Here is a 25863-nt window from a genome sequence, read left to right on the forward strand (position 1 = left end):
TCGGTTATCGAAGCTGTGGGGGGAAAACACTATTTTTTTTAAAATTATAGCTTCTTTTTTTAAAACTCACTTGATGGCGACCCTCTTGGTATCATTAACGTTTGAAAATACTGAAGTGTGATCAATGTGCGCTTCCAAAGTCAGTTTTTGGTCATCAAAATGAGAAAAGCGGGGGGAGGGGGCATCAAAGTATTGTTTCCAGTCTTGAACAATATCTTTAGTATACAGTATTATCATAATAATCCATAATGCAGGAGGATAGAGGAAGTTTTTTTTCTTCAAATAAGATTCAGTAACCACTCCTTATTTCCGTGTTTGCTCGCTTTGAATACACTAAGGTTGTTCATTAGATCACCTGGGCGGCTCTAACCATGGAATTTAAACTAGGTGTTTTGAGATTTTGCTGGACTCCCCCATACTTTATTTCCTTGTTGCTATCACCGGTTCCTGGTGCTTAACTTTCTGGTTTTCTGACCGGGAACGTTGACCGATCTCCGCGTAAAAAAGTTGCACAGAAGCTGGTTCCGGCAGCGGAATCAGACACTGTCCTCACTCGGTTCAGTAGGTACCTGTGCTTCAGCAGTTTGCACTTTTAAATATGCGAATAGATGTAATCTGCGATTAATTCCGTTCTTAATTTTGATGCAATGAGGTTTGCAGCCATTCATGTGGATGGTGGGATGATTACTCAGGGTTGATGTTTGCATATAATTTATAATATATATAATAATAATATATATATATACTGAAACATTGGAAGTGTTTATTTATTTATTTTTAAAACTGTCCACCATAAACTCTCGTTTTTGTCACTTTGAAAGTGTTGTTTCTGTTCCTCTTTTCCATAGCCTCTTTTACGCAGATACATAAATAAAATAATATTCAAGAAAGTCAACCCTGCTGGCATGAACACCATTTTGTAACTTGATTCTCACTTTTGCAACACTGATTTCTGATTCTGTGTGTTTTACTCTCCTCCAGTTGAAGCAAAACGACCCAGGTAGCACCCTGGACCCAACACAATGGAGCTACCCATCCTCTCCATCCTGCTGAGTCTGGGAGTCCAGAGTGGGCTTAACTGGACTCTGGTGTTTTTCCAGAGAAACCACATCTCAAAAAGCTTCCTGGGGATTTTCATTGTTTCGCTGGCCATCGTCGACACGACACTGACCCTCTGCGTCAGCGCCCTCTATTACGCCAACGGCTCCCTCACTCTCCTGGGCCTGAAGCTCACCAGGTTTCACGTGTGTTTGCTGGTTCAAATCCTCGGACAGGTCTACAGCTCTTTTCATGGGCCGGTTCTGTGCTTGGCTGGTTTGGACCACTTCTCCACTGTTACTCAGAGGGGGCACCCCAACTCTGCCAGAGCCAGATGGCTCGTCTACTTAGCTTTGACCATCATCATGTGGTTCGCCGTCTTCTTCTACGTCTTCCTCCTGTCAGACTTCGTTCCCGTTCTGGAAGATGTGCCTCACAGCCAGATTCACCAGTGCTGGGTCTTCCACACCTCCCAGATCCTGCAGAATGCCATGTTTGCCCTGGCTGTGGGCTTTGTGGTGATTCGCCTTGGCCACAGTGCAGGGTTATTACGAGACCCTCCCTCAGAAGAGAAAACCAGAGCAGAAAAGGGATCCCACTGCAGGAGAAGTGTCATCCATCAAACTACAGAGATCCTCCTGAGCACATGGACCCCGTTCTTGCTGCTCTTGGCTGTGCTCCTCCTGTTCCCCGTAGGAATACCTGCACACCTCGGTCTGAACGGCGCCTGGATCTCCTTTCTTAACAGTCTCCTGATCGCAGTGGCGTTGTGTGCGGTCCACCCGGTCACACGGTCAGCACAGGACCTGGACGCAGTTCCTCCGGACAGTTTCTGTGAGTGGAGATTTAAATTTAGCCTGGCTGCAGAAGACACAACATGACTGCCTCAGACTCGTTCCCACAGTTGTGGGAGCTATTTTTAGTTTTTCCTGTTTTTTTTTCTTTATGAATGAATGTTGTGGGTCCAACACTGTGTCCCAGATTGAAATTATTGGACGACTTAGTAACAGTGTCTACGTCCAAAAATAAATGAATGGTCACATTTACTTAATTAGTGAAATATCTGTGTAGGAAGTTTACTGCAGACATTTGATGATTGTAATGATTCTTCAGGTTGTACTTTAGTTTCATAGTTTAGACCATCTTTCCCCAAGGCTGGTTTGATTTTTAGTCACAATATGACAATTTTTTTGTGTTTGAGCCTGTTTTTAGATTGCCGAGACAGTGACATGTGTTGTAGTAACTGAAGATGGGGCATTTCTCCAACCGTTGCTGTTTATCTACTGTGTAATCGAGATTTTACTATTTTTAAGCGATAATGTTAATGTTTGCTGAACTGTGCCTTATGTTTAAACACCTGCCATCGTCTAAAGAGCTTTTCTTCCACCAACTCCGATGAATAATACTTGTATGGTTGTTGCGTTTTTTACAATATCAACCTGATTGTTTTGCACAGACTGTGAAATGCAGCTCTTTGTATTCTTTTCATTTGTGTTTTTTTTTTCTTCTTTGACCTACTTTTTGAGGGGGGGGGGGGCATTTTAATTGTTTTCCACTTTTAAAATATTATTGTAACTCTCGAGATTGATGTCGAGCCAAACTAAAGACTGAAAACCATACAATTTTCCAATCCACGGAGCACTTATGTGTGTGTGTGCGTGCAGTACAGGCCAAAAGTTGGCACACGCCTTGTCATTCAATGCATTTTCTTTATTTTCATAAATATTAACATTGTAGATTCTCACTGAATAAACACGTGAATAAACACATGTGTAATCATGTACTTAACAAAAAAGTGTAAAACAACTGAAAATATGTCTTATATTGTGCCAGAACACCTTCAGAGCATTGCCCACTCTTGAGCAAGGTACTGAACCCACCCTTTGCTTTTTTGATACCACTACAAACCCATGGTGTTCTCTCAGTGAGCTTCATGAGGTGCTTCGTCAGGGTTATTTAGTAGAATTTCTTGCCTTGTTAATGGGGTTGGGACCATCAGTTGTTTTGTGCAGATGTCAGGCAGTTACACATCTGACAGGCCTATTGGACAACTTTTAGAATTCAAATTATGGCAAGAACCAAACAGCTAAGTAAAGAGAAATGAGTGGCCATGATTACTGTAAGAAATGAAGGTTAGTCAGATAGGGAAAGCGCATTGAATGCGAAGATATGTCAAAACATTTGGCCTCTACATATAGCTACACTTCAAAGAGTTTGTATTTTCTTATTTCCATTCATAAAACGTCTAAAATCCTAAAATAAGCCGATTCTACTCTCACTGCATGGGGATCGTGGATTCATTCAAATGAATCCAGTTAATAATAAAAAACATGATACATAATAAAGTGTATGCATTCTGCACAACACAGAAAGTTGAATGTGTTTATTTCAATGACAGAATTTAACATCCCTGGGCCTGTCGCGCCATGTTAAAAGCAAGGCGGCTTTAATGTCTTTCCCACTGATTTCGGTGAATTGCCTTTATCTAGTAGCGTTTACGCCGCGCGGAGGGGCCAAAAAACATCGCCAGTCTAAAACGACTTTGTGGTGGCGGAAGCTCACACAAACCAGTGACGTTATAAGGTGAACAACAAAAGGAAGAAGGCAAAGGACAAAGAAAAAGACAGAATTCGACACTACAGAACTTTACTTGAATTTGATCCAAGTTCATTGTCTATACAGGGTTTATTTACAAGAGCAGAAATCATGGAAGGGCAAAAAAACAGGGAAAAAACCCCACTAGATACAGCTGAGGTATTAGCTAAAAGCATTTACAGGTTTGTCTTTTACTAGTAAATATCAATCATACACGAAGATGCAGTATCGTCTGCATAAAAAAAAACATCTTTTTATATCACAACATGAGGTAGGAGAACAGTGTCTCAATTCATGCAAGAACAAAAGTCTCATCACACCGTAGTATTGGCAACAGAGTACGCAATGTTCAAACACATAGACTGTGTTTGGCGTTCCAGAACGACGTCTGGGGGAAAGGGTTCGCTTTAGCCAAGCTGTGATTTCTTTTTTTTTCTTAATCTATAATAAGATGTGTAAAAATGAAAAACACGGTGCTCATCTTTTTAAAACAGGATCTTTCAATGTCTCGTAGCATAATTACTGGCTGGAATTTACACGCCATTTTCAGAGGATCCCACCTGCAGATGGGATTCCTAAATCACCTTGGATTTTGTTCGCAGTGAGTGGAAATCCTGTATTCAAATGTGTAAAGGTGTCGCCTTTAACTCCAATTGAACCGCCTGGGCCTCACCCCTGTAAAAAGTCTGTACAAGTTTTCAGAACACTGCAAAATCCCAGAAAAGCCCAGCGTCTATGTTACAAGGGAGGCTCCTCTTTTCCTCTACACATCATTTCACTGTTGTGCATGAACAGTCTGAAATTGCTTGTGTAGAAAATGCAAAAATCACATGGGGGGAGGGGGAATAAATAAAATGAAATTGGAGCAACAGAATCATTGAGCATTTTAGTTGCAGTGTTAATTACAGCTCGCCCAATAAATATTAATACTGATTATCTTCTGAGCAACATTAATAAAGCCCTACGAGGATGCAAGGATGTATGATTAAATTAGAAAACATGATTCACATCCGGAGCTACATGAGCAAGTTTTATTTTCTCCCTCTTCAAAGCTGCTGTGCTTCGGTCAAATATGGGAGGCAATAAACTACACACAGGGACTCTCGCTCACGCGCATCACTTCCAAATCAATTCCAACTACGTTTGATGTTCAACATCTGATTTTCAACCCCAAACCATGATAAAACTTGCACATGCCCAGTGTTCATGCAATGAGCCATCTCTTATATGTTACAAGAGTGGCATGGTGACACAAAAAATGGGCAGTACAACATGCAACAAAGTCATATTTGCTGATCTTTTCTTCCAAAATGCATTTTTTTTCCATTCGTTTTTTAATTTCGGGGGGGGGGGAGGGTTCAGCAAAGCTCAGTATATTACAGGTCACTCTGTCAGTGTAAAATCCATAAAAGAAATCCATTACGAAAGGGTGAAAATGTGTGTAACAAAGAAATGTTTTCTCATTTCTCAGTAAACTAGGTTTTACTTCTCCGCGTCCGCTCAACAAAATCAAGTTCTAAAATCTGCAAAGAGCCTTTTTTAGTTTGAAACAAAAAAAAAAGAAGCAAAAACATCCTATGTCTTTCTTCTGGTCCAATTTATATAACTTTTTGAAGATTTTTCATATAAGAACAGTTAATATATTAATGACTACTGTATTTACAAAGACAATATAAATCTTTAGTTAATATGTTAAATATTTTCTTCCATTTTTTTTAATAAAGGTTTCGTGTAACAATAGTAGAGTGTACATTTGTGGCGCAGGTTCCATTTTACTGTCTTGCAGCTGCATCAGCTTTTTCTGACTATTGACAAGCCGCGACTGTCCTCTGTGAGCTATTTTCACTTTGTAAAGGGAAGCGTTTTAAGAAAATCTGCATTAAACAGGAGGGAGCACAGTGGAATGTCTATCAACTTGCATTAATAGCAGATGCATAAAAAAGCTCCAGGTTTCACTGACGCCAATCCCTTTTTTTAAAACAATTATTTACACACAAGCTGGCTTACAGGGACCTCCTTAGTGGCAATAAAGTGGCTCCTTAGTGGCTTCTGCCTGGCAACCAACACGATAAAAGTCCTCTCTTCCTGGCTGGACGTCTGCACGCTCTCGAGGGGCATCTACAAAATGCTGCCGGCCCCCAACACTGGAGACGCAAGGATGAGTGTTTGTGAATGACTGATGGCCGTTTTGTGGGAGAGTGGCGGGGGATTTGAGAGATGTGGGGGTCCTGTACAGTCTCAAAGTGGAGAGGCCCCCAGACCCCAACAGCTGCCCCCATTCTGACAGCACAAAACAAAACAAAAAAAGGGCTCCCTGTGTACCTCCGGCGTCCAGGCCACCCAGCCTGCCACGGAGAAGAGCGTCGCGGGCCCCTGATCGGTCCCCTCCATCCTCGGCTCCCCTCTTCCTGTCCACTGCTGTTTGTTCAGCCAGGCAGAATAACATGAGGCAGGGGCCCGGGCCCATGGTCCAAACCACTGTTTTTCCCTGCGACCCACATTCCTAGACAGCCCTCTGACAAACAGGGCTGAGATTGAAAAAAATGTCCTGAAATAACTAAAAAAAAAGAAAGGCCCAAACAGGAAAAACAAGCCAAGAATTAAATTTGATCATCTGCTGGGAATGCTGGGGGTACTGTCTTACCTCCTGGCCTCCACCAGTGTGCGTAGGTATGCAGGGATGACTATTGTTAGTACTGTATGATGGTAACACGGTGCGATTGTCCACACAGACAGAAAGACTACACCGTCTTGACCAGCACCCGTGTCCAAAAGACATTTCTCAAGGAAGAGACCAGAGGAGACACTTTTGGACTGGCTAAAAGGCTCTGGGCAACTGCAGCAGAGTCCAGGTGCTGTCCAGCATCAGGAAGAGGAAATCAGTGTGTGTCCAGTACAGATGACACTCAAAAATCTTACCTCAGCATCACTATTAGCATATTTTCACACCACCTCCCTTTTCTATACAATAAAGGTCTTTCTCCCGTAAATAGATTTGTTGCTTATATTTTTCAAATACACTTTTCTTTCTGTATTTAAGAGGTTTATGAAAACTCTTTAAAGTCCTTTCGTCTTTTCGTTGCTGGTATCTGAAGGGTCGCGCAACCAGGTGCCATTTTTGTGTCAGCCAGCACCAGTTGCTATGTCAGGTATGAGCACGGGGTGGCATCCGTGATGAGCTCAGACGAGTCTGTGTGTCTTAGCTGAAGATGAAAATGTTCAGGTTATTAGCTCCAGGATCCAGAGAGAGCCAGGAGGGCTGGGGAGGGGGAAGGCAACAATTATGTGGGAGGAGGTTACAAAATAATAATGTGTTGAGCTGGTCTCCCTGTAACCAAACCCCTGTCTGTTAAGCTGCTTACGTAATAAAAATTATAAGTTAAATTAAAAAAAAACATGCCCAAAAGTATTTAAATACTATCTGAAGATAGGAGAGCGAATTAAGGTATAAGTATATTTTTTTTAAAAACGTTTAAATGCTGTAAAGTTATAAAACAAAAGTCAGTCCTGCACTGAAAACAACAGGAGATGCACAATTAAAGACAGCATGAGGAAATGGAGGGAAGTCCTTTCTGCTTCAGACTGACTGGTTTGTGTCTGTGGAGTTGGTGGGTGTCTGGGAGAGGAGTGAGGGGTAGGTAGGGCAGTTAGAGGTGCAGTTCAAGGGGTTCCAGTTACTTATGGCCAGCCGCTGGGGCCTCTGAGAAAGAGGAAGAGGAGGAGGAGGGTGGGGAGTGGGCGTTAGGGGGGCCCGTGGAAGGAGTAAGCGGAGGAGAGGGGCTGCCTCCCACCATGCCAGACTGGGCCATCTGCTGCTTGAGTTGGCCGATTGTGCGCTCCAGATTTTCCCTCGCCTCCCGCTCCTTGCGCAGCTCCTCCTGCAGCTCCTGTCGATCCGCCTCTGCCTGTTCTAGCCTCTGACGCAGCTCTGACAACTGGGAGGGTGCACAGTAAACAGATAAACATGAGTTTCCTCTTGTGCCTACAGCAAATTACATCAGACGGCTAACATAGTGTCCCATGTAGAATCTTGTGGTAAATGTATTAAGATTCTGTGAAAATGAAGCAAAGACGTCCATTTAGATTTTTGATATCTTTTCATCTGAGTCGATCTCAGCTTTACGAAAGGACAATAAAACAAGGACGGAAAACAGGCTCGGTACACAAGACAGATAAACAGAACAGAAATGTATTTCTTTTAAATGCTATCATACTAGTCTATGTTAAGATCATCTCATAACTGCAGGCAAAGCCAGATCGGGGAGACGTCAGATGCAGTAGATGCTCAGCACTTATTGCTTTTTCACACTTAAACAAGAAATTATAAATAAAGCCTACATATACATCTATGAGTGACTGCTTTTAAATGCAATCTTCAATCCTTTCTATAAAGTGCTTTACACAGTGTCTCTTTTACACCAGCATTGATCTAATAATGCACACCCCCTTTGCTAGCTGGCACGCACTGAGACTTTGTTGCCACGGGGAGGAGGCCAGGAGGAACTGCAGCTTCAATAACAAATAGGAGCCCGATCAGTGCAGCCCAGGGCCAGCCAAAGATGCGAACCAGTGGCTCTGAAGTGCGCTTATACCATGCAAATATCTGAGAGGTTAAAACAACAGTTTCCCCACTAGATTTGCTCGAATAATGCAACCCAATGAGCGCACTGTAGATTGCATTAGCAGTTGAAAGCAATGCAACTTTCATGTGTACCTGCTCAGCATAGCGGGCCTCTTGCTGGCGCTGCGCCCCTGGCTCGCAGGCACAGGCCTGTTGTCGGAGCTGCTCTAGACGGGTCTCCAGATCCAGCTGCTCCTGGCGGGCCTGGCTGAGCTGCCGACTCTGCTCGCTGTGCACGGCTTCCAGTTCGCAGCGCAGCTCGCGTTGCTCGGCGCTCAGCTCCCGTAACCTAGCTGCCTCACCCCCGCGCAACGCTTCCAGCTCCTGGAGACAAAGCCACAAAGTCAAGAGACATAGAAACAATAATGTGACACTTGACCGACTCCCGCGTGTTAAAGACATTCCAGCCACCTATTTTTTTGGGTTTCTGCAAACACCGTTTGAACAGGTTTTGATGTAAAAGCGCATATGTGACAAATGGTATTGGATGAGATTAGCATAAAAATAGAACTGTATCAACTGTAAATCGGGTGCATTCAAAGTGCAATTTGCACAGATTCTATTATGTCAGCATGTTCCAATATGGTCTGGGGAAGAGAAATGTAACAGGGGGTCAGCAGACCTAAAAGCAAGGGCATAGTGTGTGTTGTATGGTAGGTTTATACACTGCGTTTATGACACTTTGCCATGATTTTAACTACAAACCAAATCACCCAAATAGGCTTTTTTATAGGTAGCAGAGACGGTGGACACAAACTGAGAATATCCTCTACATGTCAAGGACACTAAATAGCTGAACATAGTCTCCCAGTTTAGCCTGATCCTTCTGACTCACCATTTCCAGCTGCAGCTGTTTGTGCAGGGTGGAGTTGAGCTTCTCTTGCTGCCTACTGTACATCTGCATGATCTCCACAACAATTCTGTCCTTGTCGTCCTCCAGCCCCCCCACCACTACTGCAGAGCTGCTCGTGGCTATGTCTGTGTCCTTAGCTGCAACTTCCGCTACCGGTGACAACAGCGCGGGAGGAGGTGGTGGAGGAGGAGTAGGAGTGTAGGCGGGGTTGTGGGTGGTTTTCTTGGAGCTTGGGCTGCTTGTCTCCATGGAAACTGCCTGGGTTTGGCATTCCCGCTCGGTGGCCAAGGCAGCATCGGCACGTTGGGATTTGGCCTCTTCGGCACCAGTGGAGACAGGAGGTGATGCGTGGAGATCTAAGAAGGGAGGAAGAGGAGAATAGAGATGAAACTGCATTTTTTTAGAAAAAGAGAGAAAGAGGAGGTGGTAGAATGAAAGGAAGTGCGAGCCAAGCCGGTTTACACTGCTACCCACACTTGGTAACACCCTCACGGAACCTCATTCGTGCACACATTGCTTTTTCAACACAGACACAAGCGCAGATGCAGCGCGGTAACAAAGACCTAAAGACAAAAATCACGTCTGCAAAAGGAATATAATGTAAAACAGAACCTTAGTGGAAACACATCACTTTTTAAAACCTCATTCAGCATGGAAAAGGGACTAACAGGCTGTAGTGAACTTTCACATACAGAGAAGAAGATATTTATAGACTATACAAGACAGTTGGTTTTTTTTTGAAGATACAGAGTAGAAAAGAATTATAAGTAGTGGGGGGGCAGGGAACATAATAATGATGGATTGTTACACACGCTCAGGAGTAGGCAGCACGTCTGGCACGAAAGAACAGTTATATAGAGCTGCCGCACGTGCAAATCGACATACAGGAGAATAACTGAAGAGATTTGCGTGGTTGTGCACGGAAACAGATATTAGGGGCTATAAAGAAATGACTGGAGGAGTGGGGCATTTAATTTCCAAAGGAAAAGAGGAGAAATGTGAAGGAAAATGTAACAGCAGGCGTGGAGAGTTAGAAACAAGAAAGAAACAGACAGATGAATGGATGGATAAAAAAGGAAGTGCAGAAGGAGCCTGAACATGGAGAGGATGTAGAGACAACTGCCAGGAAAAAGAGAGGGAGGATAGAGTGATGAGAGACAGATTGGACAGAGGGGGGGAAAAAAGAGGAGCATGCCTGGGAGACATGAGAGACAGCCTGGCAGTCAGACGTGCCGTAATGATGGCAGACGAAAACCATTCCTCCTATCCTCCCCCTCCCCCCTCCTGTCTCTCCACACAGACACACATACTACTAAAGCAAGCTTAATGTATACACTTGCACACAGAAAAAACACAGCGTGCAGAGACAAGGTCACTGCCATTAAGACCTCCCTTGTTCATCAATAGTAAGGTGCCTCTAGAGTCTTTATGCGAAGGTCAATGCATGATTATGTGCATGGCTGAAGGCTGCAATGTTACACTTTTTATGTGAGCCTGCACGTGGACTGTTAGTGCTTCCAGCATGGCGGATCTTTATGGTGTCCTCTCCTCGGGTGCAGCCTCGCTTCCACTTATGTTGTGTATGTAAATGGCACATGCTGCCTTAAAGTATGTTGTGTATACCAGGCCTGTGTCTACCTTTTCTCTCTGGAGTACATTCTGGAAGCAATATTGGTCATTTCTAAGAACAAGCCACACCAAAATAGTGTTATGCCCTTAAATGATGCTAAATTCATTTTACTGTATTCACTGCACCATAACAACACTTTATCTGCTATTATGTTTCTAATATCCAAACATTTTTAATCGTTTAACATGCACTTACAGAACATGAACGCGCTTGCGCTGGGTCAATGCGTGTGTGTAATGCACGTGTTATCACTAACCCATCGGCAGCTCGTCGTGGCAAAGCATTCTGCTGCCGTAGTGGTGTTTGAGCAGCGCTCCAAACATCTCGGGGCTCATCTCCGGCTCCCTCCTCAGGGACACGTTGGGAGCCACCATCTTATCGTATGTGTACAGGTAGTAACTGGGATGGAAACACAGATGAAAACAGAAGGCATTCAAACACAGAGAACGTGCATAAGATTACCATAACCTTGAGAAAGATTTTAACTTCTTTTCACTTAATTATCAAGCGTAAATGAACTGTATTCTTGCTTTGTTGTCACAACGCTGCATTTGTTTTTGTACTGAAGATCAGAACATGAACCCTCCATGTTGTAATTATGCCTGCCTTTTAGACCTTCACCAATAATCTGAATCAGAATCACAAAGTTAATTAATAGCGCCATCTGAAGACGGCTTGAGTCGACACGGTGAAACAGCTGGATATATCTTACGATGCGTTTATAGGCTCTCTGCCTAAACAGCCCTGCACCTTATCGCACATGTCCAGGTAGTGGCTACAACTGAGAAGGATATGGGGGGGGGCTGGAGATGCAGTGAAGTCACTGAGCCAACACTATCTCTCTATTCCTGGCAACATAGAAAGGAGGGATGGCATTCAGAGAAATGGAAATAGACAGAGAGAGATGGAGAAGAGGAGAGTAGCTCTGAACCCCTCCCCCACCAGCAGTCCCCTCCAGACAGAGCTGGAGCTGCGAACTAGGTTAAGCAAGAGCTCAGCGGGTTCTGTTTGGACAAACTAGAGAACCACCGACTGAGCCTTCGTTTCTTTCAGTGTCTGCCTGAGAACACGAAGCTCGCTCACAAGGGAGAGTGGTTGAATAACAGAAGTACATTCACCAGTATACAATCCGACAAATGGGTCAAAAATCATTTTTGCCCTACGCCATGTTAGGTCGGTGTTATTTGGAACGTGCAGTGCAATAGTTGTGCCAAGCTGATCTGCGACCACACGTACGATATCACGGCATCGACTCACAAAACCCTCTAAATCCTTTTAATCTGGGTCAGATTACTGTGGGAGCTGCAGGGGGGGCAAAATCCAAAACCGCACTATCATATGTTGACAGAGCAATGATTGGGGGGGTGAGTCACTGTAGAAGGACTAAACGAAGGACCTCAATTAGCAATGACTGAGAAAGAAACTGCAGTCAAAGTGAAACTGCACGCTTGTGAAGATAACAGTGAGTCAACTGTAATTATCTACAAAGAAAATTTTGGAACAAGTTGTCCTTTTTCTTTTTTCAAAGACAACAGACAGATTAATTAAACAGATTAATTCAATTCCAATCATATCCACATTTTTTGTATTAGCTTCTCATACAACATATTACATGTGGCTTATTTCAAAACAAAGAATCACACCTAAAACATTAATGAAGATAGGTATTGTTACAATCTAAGTATATCCAGTTTTTATGGACAGTAATGGGTAACTAGATGTAGTACCTGGGATGAACCAGGGTGGGGTGTCCTGGCTCCTCCTTAATGTCAGAGAAAAGACGGTTAAACACCAGAGAGGGTGGAGGTGCTTTTACCTGCAAATAACAGAACACACACACATACACAGATGAATATACAAAAAGCATTTCTGCTTTTGTGTTTTAGCTACGATGTTGCTCCAATTCTGAATCAGCAAACTTATACTAACTAAATGATTCTGGAAATGATGTATGACAATGGCAGTTAGCTGCATGCACACCCACGCCCACACACACAGCAGGAAGAGTATAGAATGTGCTGTTCTGCACCTGCTACTACAGAGTCATAATCTAATAAAGGTAATATATGCATGCATACATGTGAACAAGGGATCATCAGGTATCAGCTCTGGGTGTGTGCGAGTGTGTATGTGTGTGCAGTAGTGGGGGAGGTGAACAGGAAAGCCATTCAACTGCCGTATGGGTGTATTTTCTGACAGGTCAGAGAGGAGAAGCGTGCTGCTATGAATGGGTGAACAGGGGGTGTATCTGTCAGTCAGCGTGGGCACGGTGACCCTGAGAGCTGACCTTTGTGTCGCAGGGGGGGAGGAGGGAGAAGACATGGTAGGATGCAAGAGCTATAGGCTGTGATATATAGAAGGGACGGAAGGTTGGGAACCATCGACTGACCTTTCTCACAGGATCGGGTTCGCTTTGCTTGCTGCCGGGGGAGAAGAGTTCCGCCGAGGACTTTTTCACCTGGCTTTCCTCCTCCTCCACTACCTTCTGTAAAAAAACAAACAAAAACCAAAAATGAACACGAGAACGAGAGAACACGTCTGACAGTTCCTGGGATTAATGAGAATGCAGCTGATTCCACTTGGTTTCTTGATTCAGATGGCATTTCTTGATGGGGCTGTAACTTAACTGAGCGACCAGTGAAGAGCAGAGACTGAGATGTCTATGAATAAAACACAGGAAAAGCCACACCGGGAGTGGGTATGTGACCCATCATTATGCGCAATTGCGTGTCTGATTCATTCATTCATACACACGCGGCTCGGTCGCAGCGGGCCTTTTTTCCTCAACCTAAATACGTACTTCCTGTTGAAAGTTTATGATTCACCGTGTCAGCTCCCTGCCCTCTGAGAAATCTGTGTTCAGTAAATACTGCTGGCACTGCCTAGTTGTGTGACTGGGTACGTGTCCTTCTCTCTTTTTTTTTTTTAGCAAAATCCAGGCCAAGCTCGATAAGAGGCTACAAGCTGATGGAGTTGATGCTTATCTGCAGCAGACAGCCCCGACTCCATGCACAGGCTGCCTGTAGGGACACACGCACGACAAACACCAGGGTAGCAGAACAGGACTTTCCACCCTTGCGATATAACCTGCTTGGTAGATGACAGTGTGGGACAGAATGATTGAAGATTCGAGTGTGGCAACAGAGGGGGAAGCCGAAGCGATGGGGGTTGAAAAAACCCCTTCAATAATTGTATCACTCAAGAGCCATCCACTAACATTCATCCGCATCATGTAAGCACAGACGGAGTAAGAGAAAATAAACAGACAGCCTCTCATCAGTCTGACACTGCCCTGGCTGGGAGATGCTGTAATTACAAGAGCTAAACAGCCGCAGAACAAAGCAACCAAATTACCATGACAGCGAGCTACTGGCAGGTTAACGTTTATACTCCTACTTATGTTGTGGCTTTAAATGACATTTTCTCTGGTTCCCATCTTCACCTCAGGTGATATTATATGATAAAGGAATAGCAGCGGTCCTGAATCCTGTCGGTTTATGAGTTCAATTTATTTACTGAATACCGGGGTAGTCCCGTATTTACGAGGGCATGGATGAATGAGCATGTTTATGCAAATGTAATAGGCTGGAGCCATATGCGTTGCCAGGTGTGTCTGTGTATATACAGAGGGGGGCTCGTCCGTTTATGAGCGCTTGTGGTTGGTGAGTTTTTCTATTTTTTCTCTCTCTCTCTCTCTCTCTCTCTCCAGAAGACAGCATTGCAGCACTAGAGGAGGGAGGGTGGAAGAGAGGAGGGAGGAAGGGAGAGATGAGGGAGGATTGTAGAGAGGGAGGAGGAAGGGAGAGAGGAGGGAGGAAGGGAGAGCGAGTGTGATGATGGGATGGGGAAGGCATGGTGGGAAAGTTAAATGATGTGGGAAGATGAGATGTGGCGGCATGATCAGTCCCAACTTTGTCTGCAGGTGTGTTTTCCAAAATTTACCCCCTTCCTACGGCCAAAATAAAGATTGTTGTCAGCCCATCACGGGGTTTTTAATCCGTGACCTCTGTGAAATGTGTTGGGTTGTGTATTTGTACGCAACACATATAGATCATATGTGTGTGTACTATTAATGGATGCCCAAGGCTTTTTCTGTAATTCCTGCTTACCTGACAGTTGATAGCTCACCATCCACCACCCACTCGTTCTCACCCACCCACAGAAACAACCCCCCATGCTTATTATACTAGCTGCTCTGTGGTCTCTCTTCCTTGATGAACGTGTTCAAGTGCAAACATTTGCAAAGTTGGGTCCTGTTTTCCTGGCCTGCAAAAACAGTGATGCCGCGATTCTCCTCAGCCCTTATCTACAGTTACAAGGACCCCATTTTTATCAGGGTGCCTTCTGACACACAAACACAGCCCCCTACCACCACCAGCATCTACCCCCATGTCACCAGCCCTTTGTCAGGCTGAAGCTCGCCTTACGACAATGTGGATTAGCATTCCACGCACTCGCTGTGCTGAACTCTGCCCTGTTGTTCCTAATCACCAGCAGTGTGCCTTCTGCTACACACACACACCGACTCACCACCACACAACAGGACGAAACATGCCGCTCTAAACACACTCGACTGCAGAAAGAGCGACGAAAACTTTTACATTGACCCATTTTCAGAGCAGCCCTTCAGTCCCCAGACCATTAGCACACGTGACAGTGCTACAGCAGACGCATTAGGAGCAGAAAGTGTGTTTGTCTATTAGTGTGTGCACCCGTCACTGGCATATAGAGGAGTAAATGCTCTCAGCGGCAGCTGTCTGTTTTTGCCATGAACTCCATCTGTTATCCTAAATTATAAGCTGATGTGCATAAATATGTCCAGCTTCCAATAGATGGGTCGTTTAAAATGAAAGCTAGCTGCTATATTTCAAGCTTCTTAAATGCTATGGCCAATTTCTGCATGTACTTCACAGGTCGGAGTAAGAATCCGGGTCCTGCTCGTTGCATTTATGTCCATCTGAGCTGAAGGCAGACGCATGGTCCGCCGAGCCGCCACACAGAGCACAGAGCACAAACAAGTCTGAGGTCAAACAACCCCCCCACCCATCGCTCCACTCCAGTCACATGGACACTCCGGATGACTGTTTTTATGTGCGCACACAGACACGCACGTGGAGAAAAAAAAAAGAAATTCCACATACACACAGCTATATCTATAAATAAACATGCAGTGTCCATACATTCATAATAAATCACATACATGTCTCCTCCTCCCACTAACACACTTACAAACCATAGTAATGCATTTCTCATGAAGCAAACAGACACAGTGAAAAATTCAAAACTGAAGAATGTTTCCTGAAGTGTCGTAAGTGGGACATTTACCTCTTTGAAACCACAATGCAACTTTAGCTTGCGGTGAGCTTTGAAAAATAGACAAATGTTCTTGATGGTATGGATAGATAAATGAGTAGCTAGCAGGTGAATTGGGTGAATTCAGAGAATGACTAAATTTTTACAATATTTAGAACATTTTATGTCCATAAAAATTAACGGAGGTAGGCGACAACGAGCTAAAAGCCTAATGGCAAATCTTATCTAGGACACAAGAAACAGTACGCAAGGGGAGTTTGACCTTTACTCCAGAGCAGTGGGCATATGTTTATGCATTTTTTGTATCATTAAAATTTATTTAAAATCCCTTCGGCTCAGGGAGCGATTGTTTTCACATCTGCTGAAACTCGGGCATCGGCGGTCACGTACGAAAACCAAAACAATCCCCAGGCGAGGGCCGCCATCAGGCTGGCTGAACACGAATGGAAGGGGGAGGATTCACATAAAACACAGCCAGTGCCATGCATCTACCTCCCCCTCAGCCATTCATGAGCCGGGCATTTTGCAGGGGGTGGACTAGAGGATGAAGTATTGAGGCTCATTCTCCTTTTTCTTCTCTGAGGTGGAAGTGAACAGCCTTTATTTGGGTGCCTTTTTTGCTTCAGGAACACACATACGCTCAGTGTCGCAGTCAGTCACACCCTGTCTGTTTCTTAACCACATCCTGTTCTAGACTGTGGCAGAAAGCCAACCGCTGGGTAGATCTAAACTTCCTGGTCATGCAACATGACACTGAAGCCTCATGCCTGCCTGAACAGAAGAAAAACATTTTAACTGAATTCACGCTTTCCCTCAACATTTTCCGACAATGTTCGAAAGCACAAGTTGTTGGGAATAAATTTTAAGGCACTTTTACTGGAGGTCCGTACTGTGGTGGTCCTACCTGCCCCTTCTCGAATACACTCAAACACTAAAGGCCTTTATATGGAGCTCTTAATCCAATAAACCATTTATCCACGGACTGGGAGTGCCACTTTGCTTCAGGAGCCAAATCAATAAGAGCCCCACTGGAAAAAGTAGACGATTTTAAAGGAATGCACATTTTGTTTGGTAGACGGTCTCTAATTAACTGAGCACTGTGAAATGAGATGAGAGTTTTAGAGAAGTCACTGTGCAACTACTGGACAGAAAAATGTTGTTCTGGGCTAATGTGTGCTGAACAAAAAGCAGCAACACGGCAAGCTGCTTTGCACAATTTTTTTCTGTTAGCAAATGTCAGCCTGTGTATGGTGCATCGTTTATGTAGTTATAATAATGACAAATGACAGCTCATTCAAAGGCCTTTCACCATTCCGCCGGAGAACACTATGGTTTCTCTGGTAACTCCAATTAAGATGCACAATGACAAGTGGATTGGACCAAAGCTGGTGCTACTGTGAGTGACCTACCTCACTTGTGGTGCTAAAGTATATCAAAATATGTATATAATTGTGCTACGAGCCTTAGGCTTAAGTTTCTGTTTTTTGAATTTTTTCTAATTTTTGTAAAATGAAATATATATTTAATTTTCATGTGATCCATGTCTTAAGAGCATACACAGTAAAGCTATAACTTGTTATTGAATTTTTGATGAAGTCATGTATGTTAAAAAGGCTGATATATCTAATAGCTATGGGTTTTTCTTACATTTACTCAGAGTGCCTGGCCTCTCACTTACTGTTTAAATAGGAATCATAAGTACAGTGCTCCAGGTGAAGGCTGAAAAAGGTTGTTAACTCTGTTTTTCTTTAACTTAGGCCTTCGAAAATAGATAAGCGGCTATAAAAGGAGCAGGGAACAGAAGAGATAGGTAACAGGTGGACAGTTAGATGGAAGATTTAGATAAACAGGGGACAGACAGAGAGACAGACATGACAGATGTAGAGACAAACAGGCAGACTGTGCCCTCCCCCAGACACCCACACGCACACACACACACACACACACCTGTTCCTCCCACTTTTCAAACACAGAGAAAGAACAGAGCCAGACAAGCAGTACAATGATAAGCATCAGCCAGACTAGTCATGCCACATTCACACACACAGACAGACACACACCCCACAAAGACAAGAACAGGTTTATTCCCGAACTGCTTTGGCTTCTAGCCTCAGGCACATATTTGGATCACATGGGCACTCTGTCTAGACAGGGTTCCACGTCAAACACACACAGTATGCTCCCTCCCAGCCCGTGAGTTGAACTCCATCCCCATTCCTCCTGCAACAGTCAGCCATTTTACAATCCACACATGACAGCCTTGACAGCCAGAGCCAATGAAAGCCAGCCGGGAAAATAGATGGAAGACCAATCTGCTCCCCCATAAAGTAAGGTCTAGTGCCTCCTCTTCCGTCGTTATCGGGAGATAAATTTGGAAAGCAGCTGCACCACTTCTCAATCATTATTAACATAAAACAAAACCCTCTCTTTAGGCTCCCTTGATCAATTTTTCTATTTATCTTCTGCCATCCATCCTCTCCTCCTTCTCTGTTCCTCATGTTTCACAGTCAAATCCCAGGTGGCAGCTTTGAGTCTGTACTCACAGTAGAACATGGGGATGGCTGTAATGTTACCTCATGAATGGACAAAGTGTCTGGGAAAACAGACTAGACAGGATGTATTAAACAGGCAGACAGCATATATTCGCCCACTGAGTAAATATATCCCATGGAGACGACATTCAAAACAAGGCGAATGAGCACGACTGATAATGACCACAGTTTATAGATCCATATATAAGCTAATTGTTTTAGCATTCAAGTGAAAATGATTCCATCCCATTGTCCCAGTCAAACGATTTCCACACAGCTGCCCGAGCTCATTATTGGCCAATATTATAGTATTAGTCAATAATTGTCTAAAATATACCTTAACGGTGACGTTAAGTGTGCACTGATTTACTGGTTTGTAAAACTAATCAATGACAACTTGGATATTTAATCATTAACACTAACTGCAAACACAGAACTTAAATCACCAAATAAGCAATAAGAATAATGCAACACGCTAAAAAATACAGATTTAAATGCAAACGTCTATATTAGACAGGCATGTTAGGGCTTAAATGATGCGTTGTAGAGCAGCGGTGTTAATATAGGCATGAAAATGTATGACCGAGGTAACACATTTAGAAATCATCAATCCACAGAAGAACATACTAATTATACACATGTGAGCAGATTTGTGACTCAAGCAGAGCAGTTCAGCACATATTGTATGTATGTGCCTCACATTCCACACCAAGTGCCCCCAGGAGCATTAATTACCAAAGCTGTCAGAGTTCACCTTTGTGTATCAAGCAAGCCATGACACACACACACACACACACCCACCATAGAAGTAAAACATAAATCAAACTGCTCTGACATACATCAATAAGATGAGGTTCACTACTATATCTATAATATTATACATCAACATACACAAAGATGTAAGTAGACTCACTGCAGCCTCCCTGGAGGACACCCTGAGAATGAGGCCAGGGAGCTTTAGCCTTCTCTGTGGATGACTGCATTCATCATATGAGCTTCATCTGGGCCTCGAGTTTGCTTAAACAGCACCAAAAACAAAGGCAACATTCTCGCGAGCAGGTTTCTCAGCCTTCAGTTGTCCTTTGGAGGTGGGTTAGCGGTTCAAATGTTCAATTACACTGAGAAAGCCAGGCGACCGCCCCATCAATAAATGTACCATACAACTCATACAGCTGCTTGGCTTTCTATATGAGGGAACTCAGCTCACTATTTGAAGGGATAAAACGACTCAGAGGGCTTGGAGACAGAGAGGAAGTGAGAGAGCTGCAGCAGAGAGGACGAGCGTTGCTAAGCAGAATGAAAGTCGAGAGAGGCTGTCAGCAAGCCAGAAATGCACTGCTATAACGACAAAGAAATATCACAAAATGGAGACACTGCCCAACCCCATTTTTTTGCAATGATTCATCTGTTTAATGGCTCAAAATGAAACTTAACGTAAGCTCTTCATATCACGCAAATAATGCCCTTATTCTTCTTTATTTTCATCTTAACAGAGAATCCATTTAGTTGGAAGTTGCCCCTGACTAAAACTGGACTTTTCTGGTGTAAATATGCATCGATCAGAGTTAACTTCTTTATCAGCAAAGCAGGTTGTAATGCTGTGGTGTAGTACTGCTGTAAATACCAACACTTAGTTAGGTTGTCAATGTTCATAACAAGGCCAGAGGTGAAGAAGATTTAAATAAGAATATGCCTGGTCAAAATGCCCTGCAGGGTCAAATCTATCACTGACTTGACGAAAAGAGAAAGCGTTACTTCTAAACAGGGCCAGGGTCCTCTGACTGTTCTACAGGGAGCTCCGGTCTCATCCATATTACATGCAGGAGCTTGTTTGAAGCCTCTACTGCACGAATCTGCACGGGCAGCTTGGCTTTGCTGTCCAGGCCCTGCAGGCTCGCCTGTCACTTCTTCGCATACACAAACCCTGTGACGCAAATCCATCAGCTACTCTTATTTTTCATTCTCTCTGTCACAACTCTGGTTTAGACTGCATGATCAGCATTCCCTCTGTTATCATTATGGCTTGCAGACTTCACAATTGTTGAGCTTTATCTATTTGTCGAGTAAAAATTGACCAATACACTACTACAGATGTGTAGAAGTTGGTGCTATCTCATCGTGCCAGACCTGTAGCTAATAGTAATAAACAATTTTTTACCACAGGTGAACCGCAAGTGCACACACTCGCTCGCCAGACTATTATTAAAACAGTCACAGCTTTACATCCACCCATAAGAAGTGTGGCTGGATTTGGCAAATATCAATATGGTTGAGTCAGACCTCTAACTGAACACACCTGGGTGCGGATCAAACAGACTGTGCAAGACCGGGACGGTGATAAATCTCGGTCCTGGCTCCACGGTGACGCAGATGAGAGTCGACCAGAGAGCAACCCTCGTGAAGTGCTGTGACTCACGCTGCACGAAGAGGTTGGCGTGGTGATAATGAGAGGAAGTGGCTGACGGTGGTTAGGTTTCGTGTGTCTGGCTCCGTTTCTGGCTTGGCTTGACCCTTTGACTTCCTCTAATCACAGGCTGTGTCATCTGAACAGTATTTCGAACCTTTGTTCGAGGACAGTGAACATGTGATTGTCAGCTCAGAGCCCGGCTTTCTCTCACTCACCTCTGACAAAACAAGGGCAATGTGACATTTGGGTTTTCCTTTTTTTCAAAAAAGAGGCTGGATTCTTTTGCTTGTTGTGAGTCAGTTGTCCACACATACAGCAGGGCTTGAAGTGAAATCAGGATGTGTCTCATCCTGTGAATTTTAGTAGTGGTGACGAAGAAAATGTCTGGCATATCCGAGGCTATTTGTCACAGGAACTGATCCAAGTGTTGCAGGCTCTTCGACCACAAGGCAAAGTTCACAGATCAAGACTTTTATCACGTGCATTATTTAGACCACGAAGAGCCAGACATGTAAAGAATAAGAATTAGTGCCACAGGCCCGGCAGATGCAGAACTCAGTTGCTCGTTGACTCTAAGCTTGCATGTAAGATCGAAGTGAAGTTAAGAAGTCTCACTGTCCGTGCTCTATAATAAACAATTTAGAACTGATGTGTGCTTGAACAAAAAAACATATAGTATGAGTTTTCTGAAAACTTGCGTCAGGAGGTCAATGACCTCAAGGATCATCCTCGTACTAGTTTGCACTGTAAAGAGGTGCAGAGGGACAGTTGGGTCCCCAGAGAGGGAAACAGTCTTCTATTTACAGAATGTTGATGAGCGGGGACCCATGAGACATATGAGGCAAAGAGGAGCGCGTGGTTGTTAATTCCCATGGGGCGCATCGCTGCAGGTGGGAATATCTGTGAGACAGAGCACACATTGGGGTAAAAGACTCTTGGTGAAAAGATATATTGACAAAGGTCATTTGTTTTACTATCACTCTGTCAACTCTACATCCTTGTCTTGAGCAACACGAATGTAAGGCTGGCAATTAAAACTTTAGACCGCAGGTATTTATTGGAGAATATTAGATATGTGGGCTGAAGGGCAAATCAATCAGAGGTACTCAACAATCGAGAATGACATTTTAAAAAGTGAACAACTCTGCAGACATCGCAAACCCTTAAGATGGAAATGAAAAATCACAATGTGCACTATAAAAATGTTTCCTTTCGTCATCGGGCATGGTTTTCTTTCTCTATTTGCAAAGCACATTGTTTATTAATGTGGCAGTTGGTCTTAATAGTTTCTGTAGCTCCATGCAGCAGCCCAGAGGACTCATGATATATATTTACATCCAGGTATTCACCATGTCGCTTGGACATGTGTTTGAATGGAATGTTTATTAGCTGCATGGAAAGGAAAATATATATAAAAAGTAGCTATTTCCTTATATAATGGCTACAACCTAATTACCCAGGCACTACTGACTGTGTAGTGTGTTCACCTAAGCAGCCCCTGAAAGCTACCTGGTCTAATCCTCAAAATCATTGTCGAAAATAGAATATATGACTCAAAAAGCACAGCAAGATTCAAAGTCTGAGTGATGAGATCTGTTGTCCCCCACAGATGTGTCATGCGTGTCTGCTGTGTATCATGTGCCATTATGGAAAGCGCTGCCTCCAGATCTCACCATTTACATCTGCATTAATCACTGTTCCCACTGGGGAGGCAGTATGGAAGTATAGTCTTTCAAATGCAAACACATTCTCCCAGCTTGCACAGAGGAGATCCAGGCTGGCTGACTCCCACAGCCTTTTTACAGTATGCATCCCTTGTCTCTGACTCCCTGCCCCCCAAAAAGATGCGTACAACTTGCTCATCTGACCGTCTCCCAGGGAGACCAGACAGTCGGCGGTTAATCTTCTACTCAACAAATTGATTAATTAATACCACCAATAAGACCTAACTATTATTCCAGCCTAATAAAAAACAAGCCAGCGAGTCAGATTTCTTCTAATCCGATGAGAATTCTTATCTGAACAATCAGCCACCCCTTACATTTCCCTCACTTTGATTTCTTCTGCCCTACTGTACCTGAGACGTAACAAACAGTTCTAAAGCCTACAGGCCACTTGGCTGAGAGGAGTTTACCCAGAATGTTTAGTCTATGGCAGGCTGCTGATAGATGTGGCAGCAGCTCAACTGCAGTCATGAATCCTCATAACATATTGGTTTTTTAAATCGTATTCTTCTGGGTGTAACAAGGGGAAGGAGCACAAGCCAGGAAGACCTAAAAATAACAGGCTGTCTAGATGGAAAGTGTCAACCAATGGATGTTTGTTGAAATTGCACGTACACAGAATTGTCTTTGAGCCGGCAAAAATCTAAAAAAAGTGTAGGAAATTCGCATTGGCTCTGAAACTGCTTCCAATCTATTAAAGAAAATATCTGACAAGTAATGACTGGCATTTTTCCCACTGCGTTTCACTGCTATTATGGAGATGCGATACTGGCACTGACCTGATGGTGACATACCAGAGGCCCCTCGCCTGAGCCCCTCCTACCTTGTGGGGCCCCATTTAGTTCTTTACAACATGAAGCAAACACTGCTTGTTGTGCACAGGCAGCACAGGCGCTCCTGCTCCAAACTATCTACATGACAAACTTGAGATCACTCACAGCAGCATTCACAGAAACAGTTAAGAGTTCAATATGAGGAGATTACTGGTCTTTAAAGAGCACTGGCTTAGGCACAGACACACAAGTACGTGTGGCTGCATGATGGTCAGCTGAAAGGCAAAGGACAGACTCTTTGCTGGGGAAATGAAAGTTGGACAGCATGTGATTGGTTGACCAATAGGGTTGTTCCAGACAGGATTTGTGGTTCCCTTCAAAACCTTGGGAGGGCTGTTTTTAACTCAATACAAAGCTGAGCTCCTTAACAACCTATTTGCTGTGAAGATATTTGATGTTTTTTTAAAGGCAATCAAAATTTATCAACTGCAACAAGAGCAGAGCAAACTCCTACTTGATGATACTTGTTTCCTGCCTCCACCGGTGCGCCATCGCACCTCCCAAATAAAGCGGCACATTGTCCACAGATCTTTTCAAAAGCTTGGTTAAAAACTACAGTGGCCCAGAAGTGCAAACACAGCAGCAAAAGACAAGACACAACAGCAATTTGGATTAGACACAAGGGAAGGACAGCGTTTCTTTAGTGCGATTTGCAGTGCAGTTGTATCGCTGTCGGCCACGGCAGGAAGTGCTGTGGTGGCCACCTTGTGTGTTTTACTAAGTGTAATCTGTTCCTGAAAACCTTATCATGAAGATCGGCACAAAAGTAGAATAGAGCAATCCAGGCTGCCTGAAAAAGCACAGCTTGACTCGTAATCGGCACAATCCCAAGTTAAGCTGTTGCATGTTTGCATGACAAGGTCAGGCCAGGTGTAGACGGCTGGGATAAACTCACGTTGACTGCATTCTTTAAAAAGTGATTCCGTGATTGAGCGCCCTGGTTAATCAGCGTTTTTTTGTTTTTCGTTTAGAGACCAAGTCTGAACTTAGACAGGAACTTGTGCAACACCAGATGTGGCCTGCTGTTAACTAGTCATTCAGGGTTGTTTTTTCCTGGCTTGCTTTTGCCCTGTTTCCACATAAGTGGCGTCTGTATCACCTGTCGGCTTACCACATTTGTCTCGTTCACTTCACAGATGTTCTTATTGCTTATGTAACGATCGTCTAATGGAGTCATCTGGCTGCTTAGTTTGTTACCATCTAATGATTGGCGCTGATAGATTACTGCACGTGTAGTGAGGGTCGAAAGTGAAGATGGATGTGGATGTGGTTTAAAGATGGACTTTGAGATAAGGGGAGATGGAGGGAGGAAGAAACAAGAGAGACAATACTGTGAATGATTAAGAGCGCCTGCCAAATTTTAATTAGATACAGCCGAGGACGATCATTGACGTGCAGACGGAGGGACAGAACAGACAGCACAGGAGAAAGCCAGGGAGTGCAGCTGCACTGGTCTGCGGTAATGAAGTCACTGGTTTCCAAATAGCAAATAGAGGAAGCCAGAGAGATGCAGCTGTCTGGCGTCTGTGCCGCAGCCACTGTGTCAGCACAGCCAGCAGACAGACAGAAAAAAAGCTGTTCTTTCAGTCTGACTCTCGGCCAGCAGAACAGACAGAACCGAGGAACATTGAGAAGAAATCCATGTTTCACTATGCTTGCCTCCCCTTGATTTGGGAAAACACCGGTCATTTGTTGAATACGGCCGATTGTGTGTTATGTAAACATGCAGCGCGACTATTTTAAAGCCCTTTCAAATGAACTTTCGATGCGCTACTTCCTGACTTGTCGAAAGGGGAAATTATTGCCGGCAAGATGAGATACCATCTTGTCTCAGTGGAAAGTAGGTATTCATTGCAGCCCTGAAGTCAAACAAAAGTCAACTAAAAGTTATTTGGAAAGTCTAGAGATTTAAAGGTTCTGTTTGTGGCAGCTGTCTGACAAACTCTTTACACCGTGGGGATTGGTGGGGGGTGCAGCCGTGCCTCGGAGCACAAAGCGGCATTTATAAGAAGCCACTCCTGGATTTTTTAACTGAACCTTCTTAAATCAAATGGCCATAATGGGACACGGGTCTAGTAGCCACTGGTAAGGGAGAAAAAAAACTCCACAGGGCCCGGTGTTTGTATCTCTCTTTTTTTTTAGTGGACCTAAAATTCCAAATTGAATGTTCACATTGACACTATGTGTAAATAAGAGCTTGTTGGGGGAAAAGGGTCTTTGCTCGGGGTTGGCCCTACAGAACATAATAAGCCATCTTTCTGAGAAGCGTGTGTTGACTCTGGGCCGCCTGGCCGGTCTTCCACCGACATCCACTGGGA

At 43.9% G+C, this 25863-nt stretch overlaps 2 protein-coding genes across 3 annotated transcripts in view; one reads left to right on the top strand and one right to left on the bottom strand.

Annotated features, from left to right (window-relative positions):
• On the top strand, positions 1 to 3408 carry gpr160 (G protein-coupled receptor 160). Of its 2 annotated transcripts, none has more exons than XM_057058052.1 (2): positions 1 to 565; positions 982 to 3408. In XM_057058052.1, exon 2 carries the CDS (start codon positions 1023 to 1025, stop codon positions 1917 to 1919), a length of 897 nt encoding a protein of 298 aa, XP_056914032.1. In that variant the 5' UTR covers positions 1 to 565; positions 982 to 1022; the 3' UTR covers positions 1920 to 3408. The 2 variants fall into 2 exon arrangements, with proteins under 2 accessions (XP_056914032.1, XP_056914031.1); XM_057058051.1 differs by having other exon boundaries at positions 1 to 561.
• The window catches only part of skila (SKI-like proto-oncogene a), a 27870-nt gene continuing 5413 nt past the window's right edge, over positions 3407 to 25863 (bottom strand). The window contains exons 3-8 of the mRNA XM_057058048.1: positions 13127 to 13222; positions 12465 to 12553; positions 10994 to 11136; positions 9090 to 9463; positions 8348 to 8578; positions 3407 to 7568 (exon numbers count right to left, since the gene is read on the bottom strand). Coding sequence (XP_056914028.1) covers positions 7308 to 7568; positions 8348 to 8578; positions 9090 to 9463; positions 10994 to 11136; positions 12465 to 12553; positions 13127 to 13222 — 1194 coding nt within the window. The 3' untranslated portion in view covers positions 3407 to 7307. The remainder of the gene's footprint in view (positions 7569 to 8347; positions 8579 to 9089; positions 9464 to 10993; positions 11137 to 12464; positions 12554 to 13126; positions 13223 to 25863) is intronic.

Source organism: Takifugu flavidus, chromosome 15 (genome assembly GCF_003711565.1).
Source record: "Takifugu flavidus isolate HTHZ2018 chromosome 15, ASM371156v2, whole genome shotgun sequence".
In the NCBI taxonomy this organism is placed as follows: Eukaryota; Metazoa; Chordata; class Actinopteri; order Tetraodontiformes; family Tetraodontidae; genus Takifugu; species Takifugu flavidus.

Coding starts and splice junctions, on each gene's coding strand:
- gpr160 (XM_057058052.1), top strand. CDS start 1,023: ATGGAGCTACCCATCCTCTCCATCCTGCTGAGTCTGGGAGTCCAGAGT.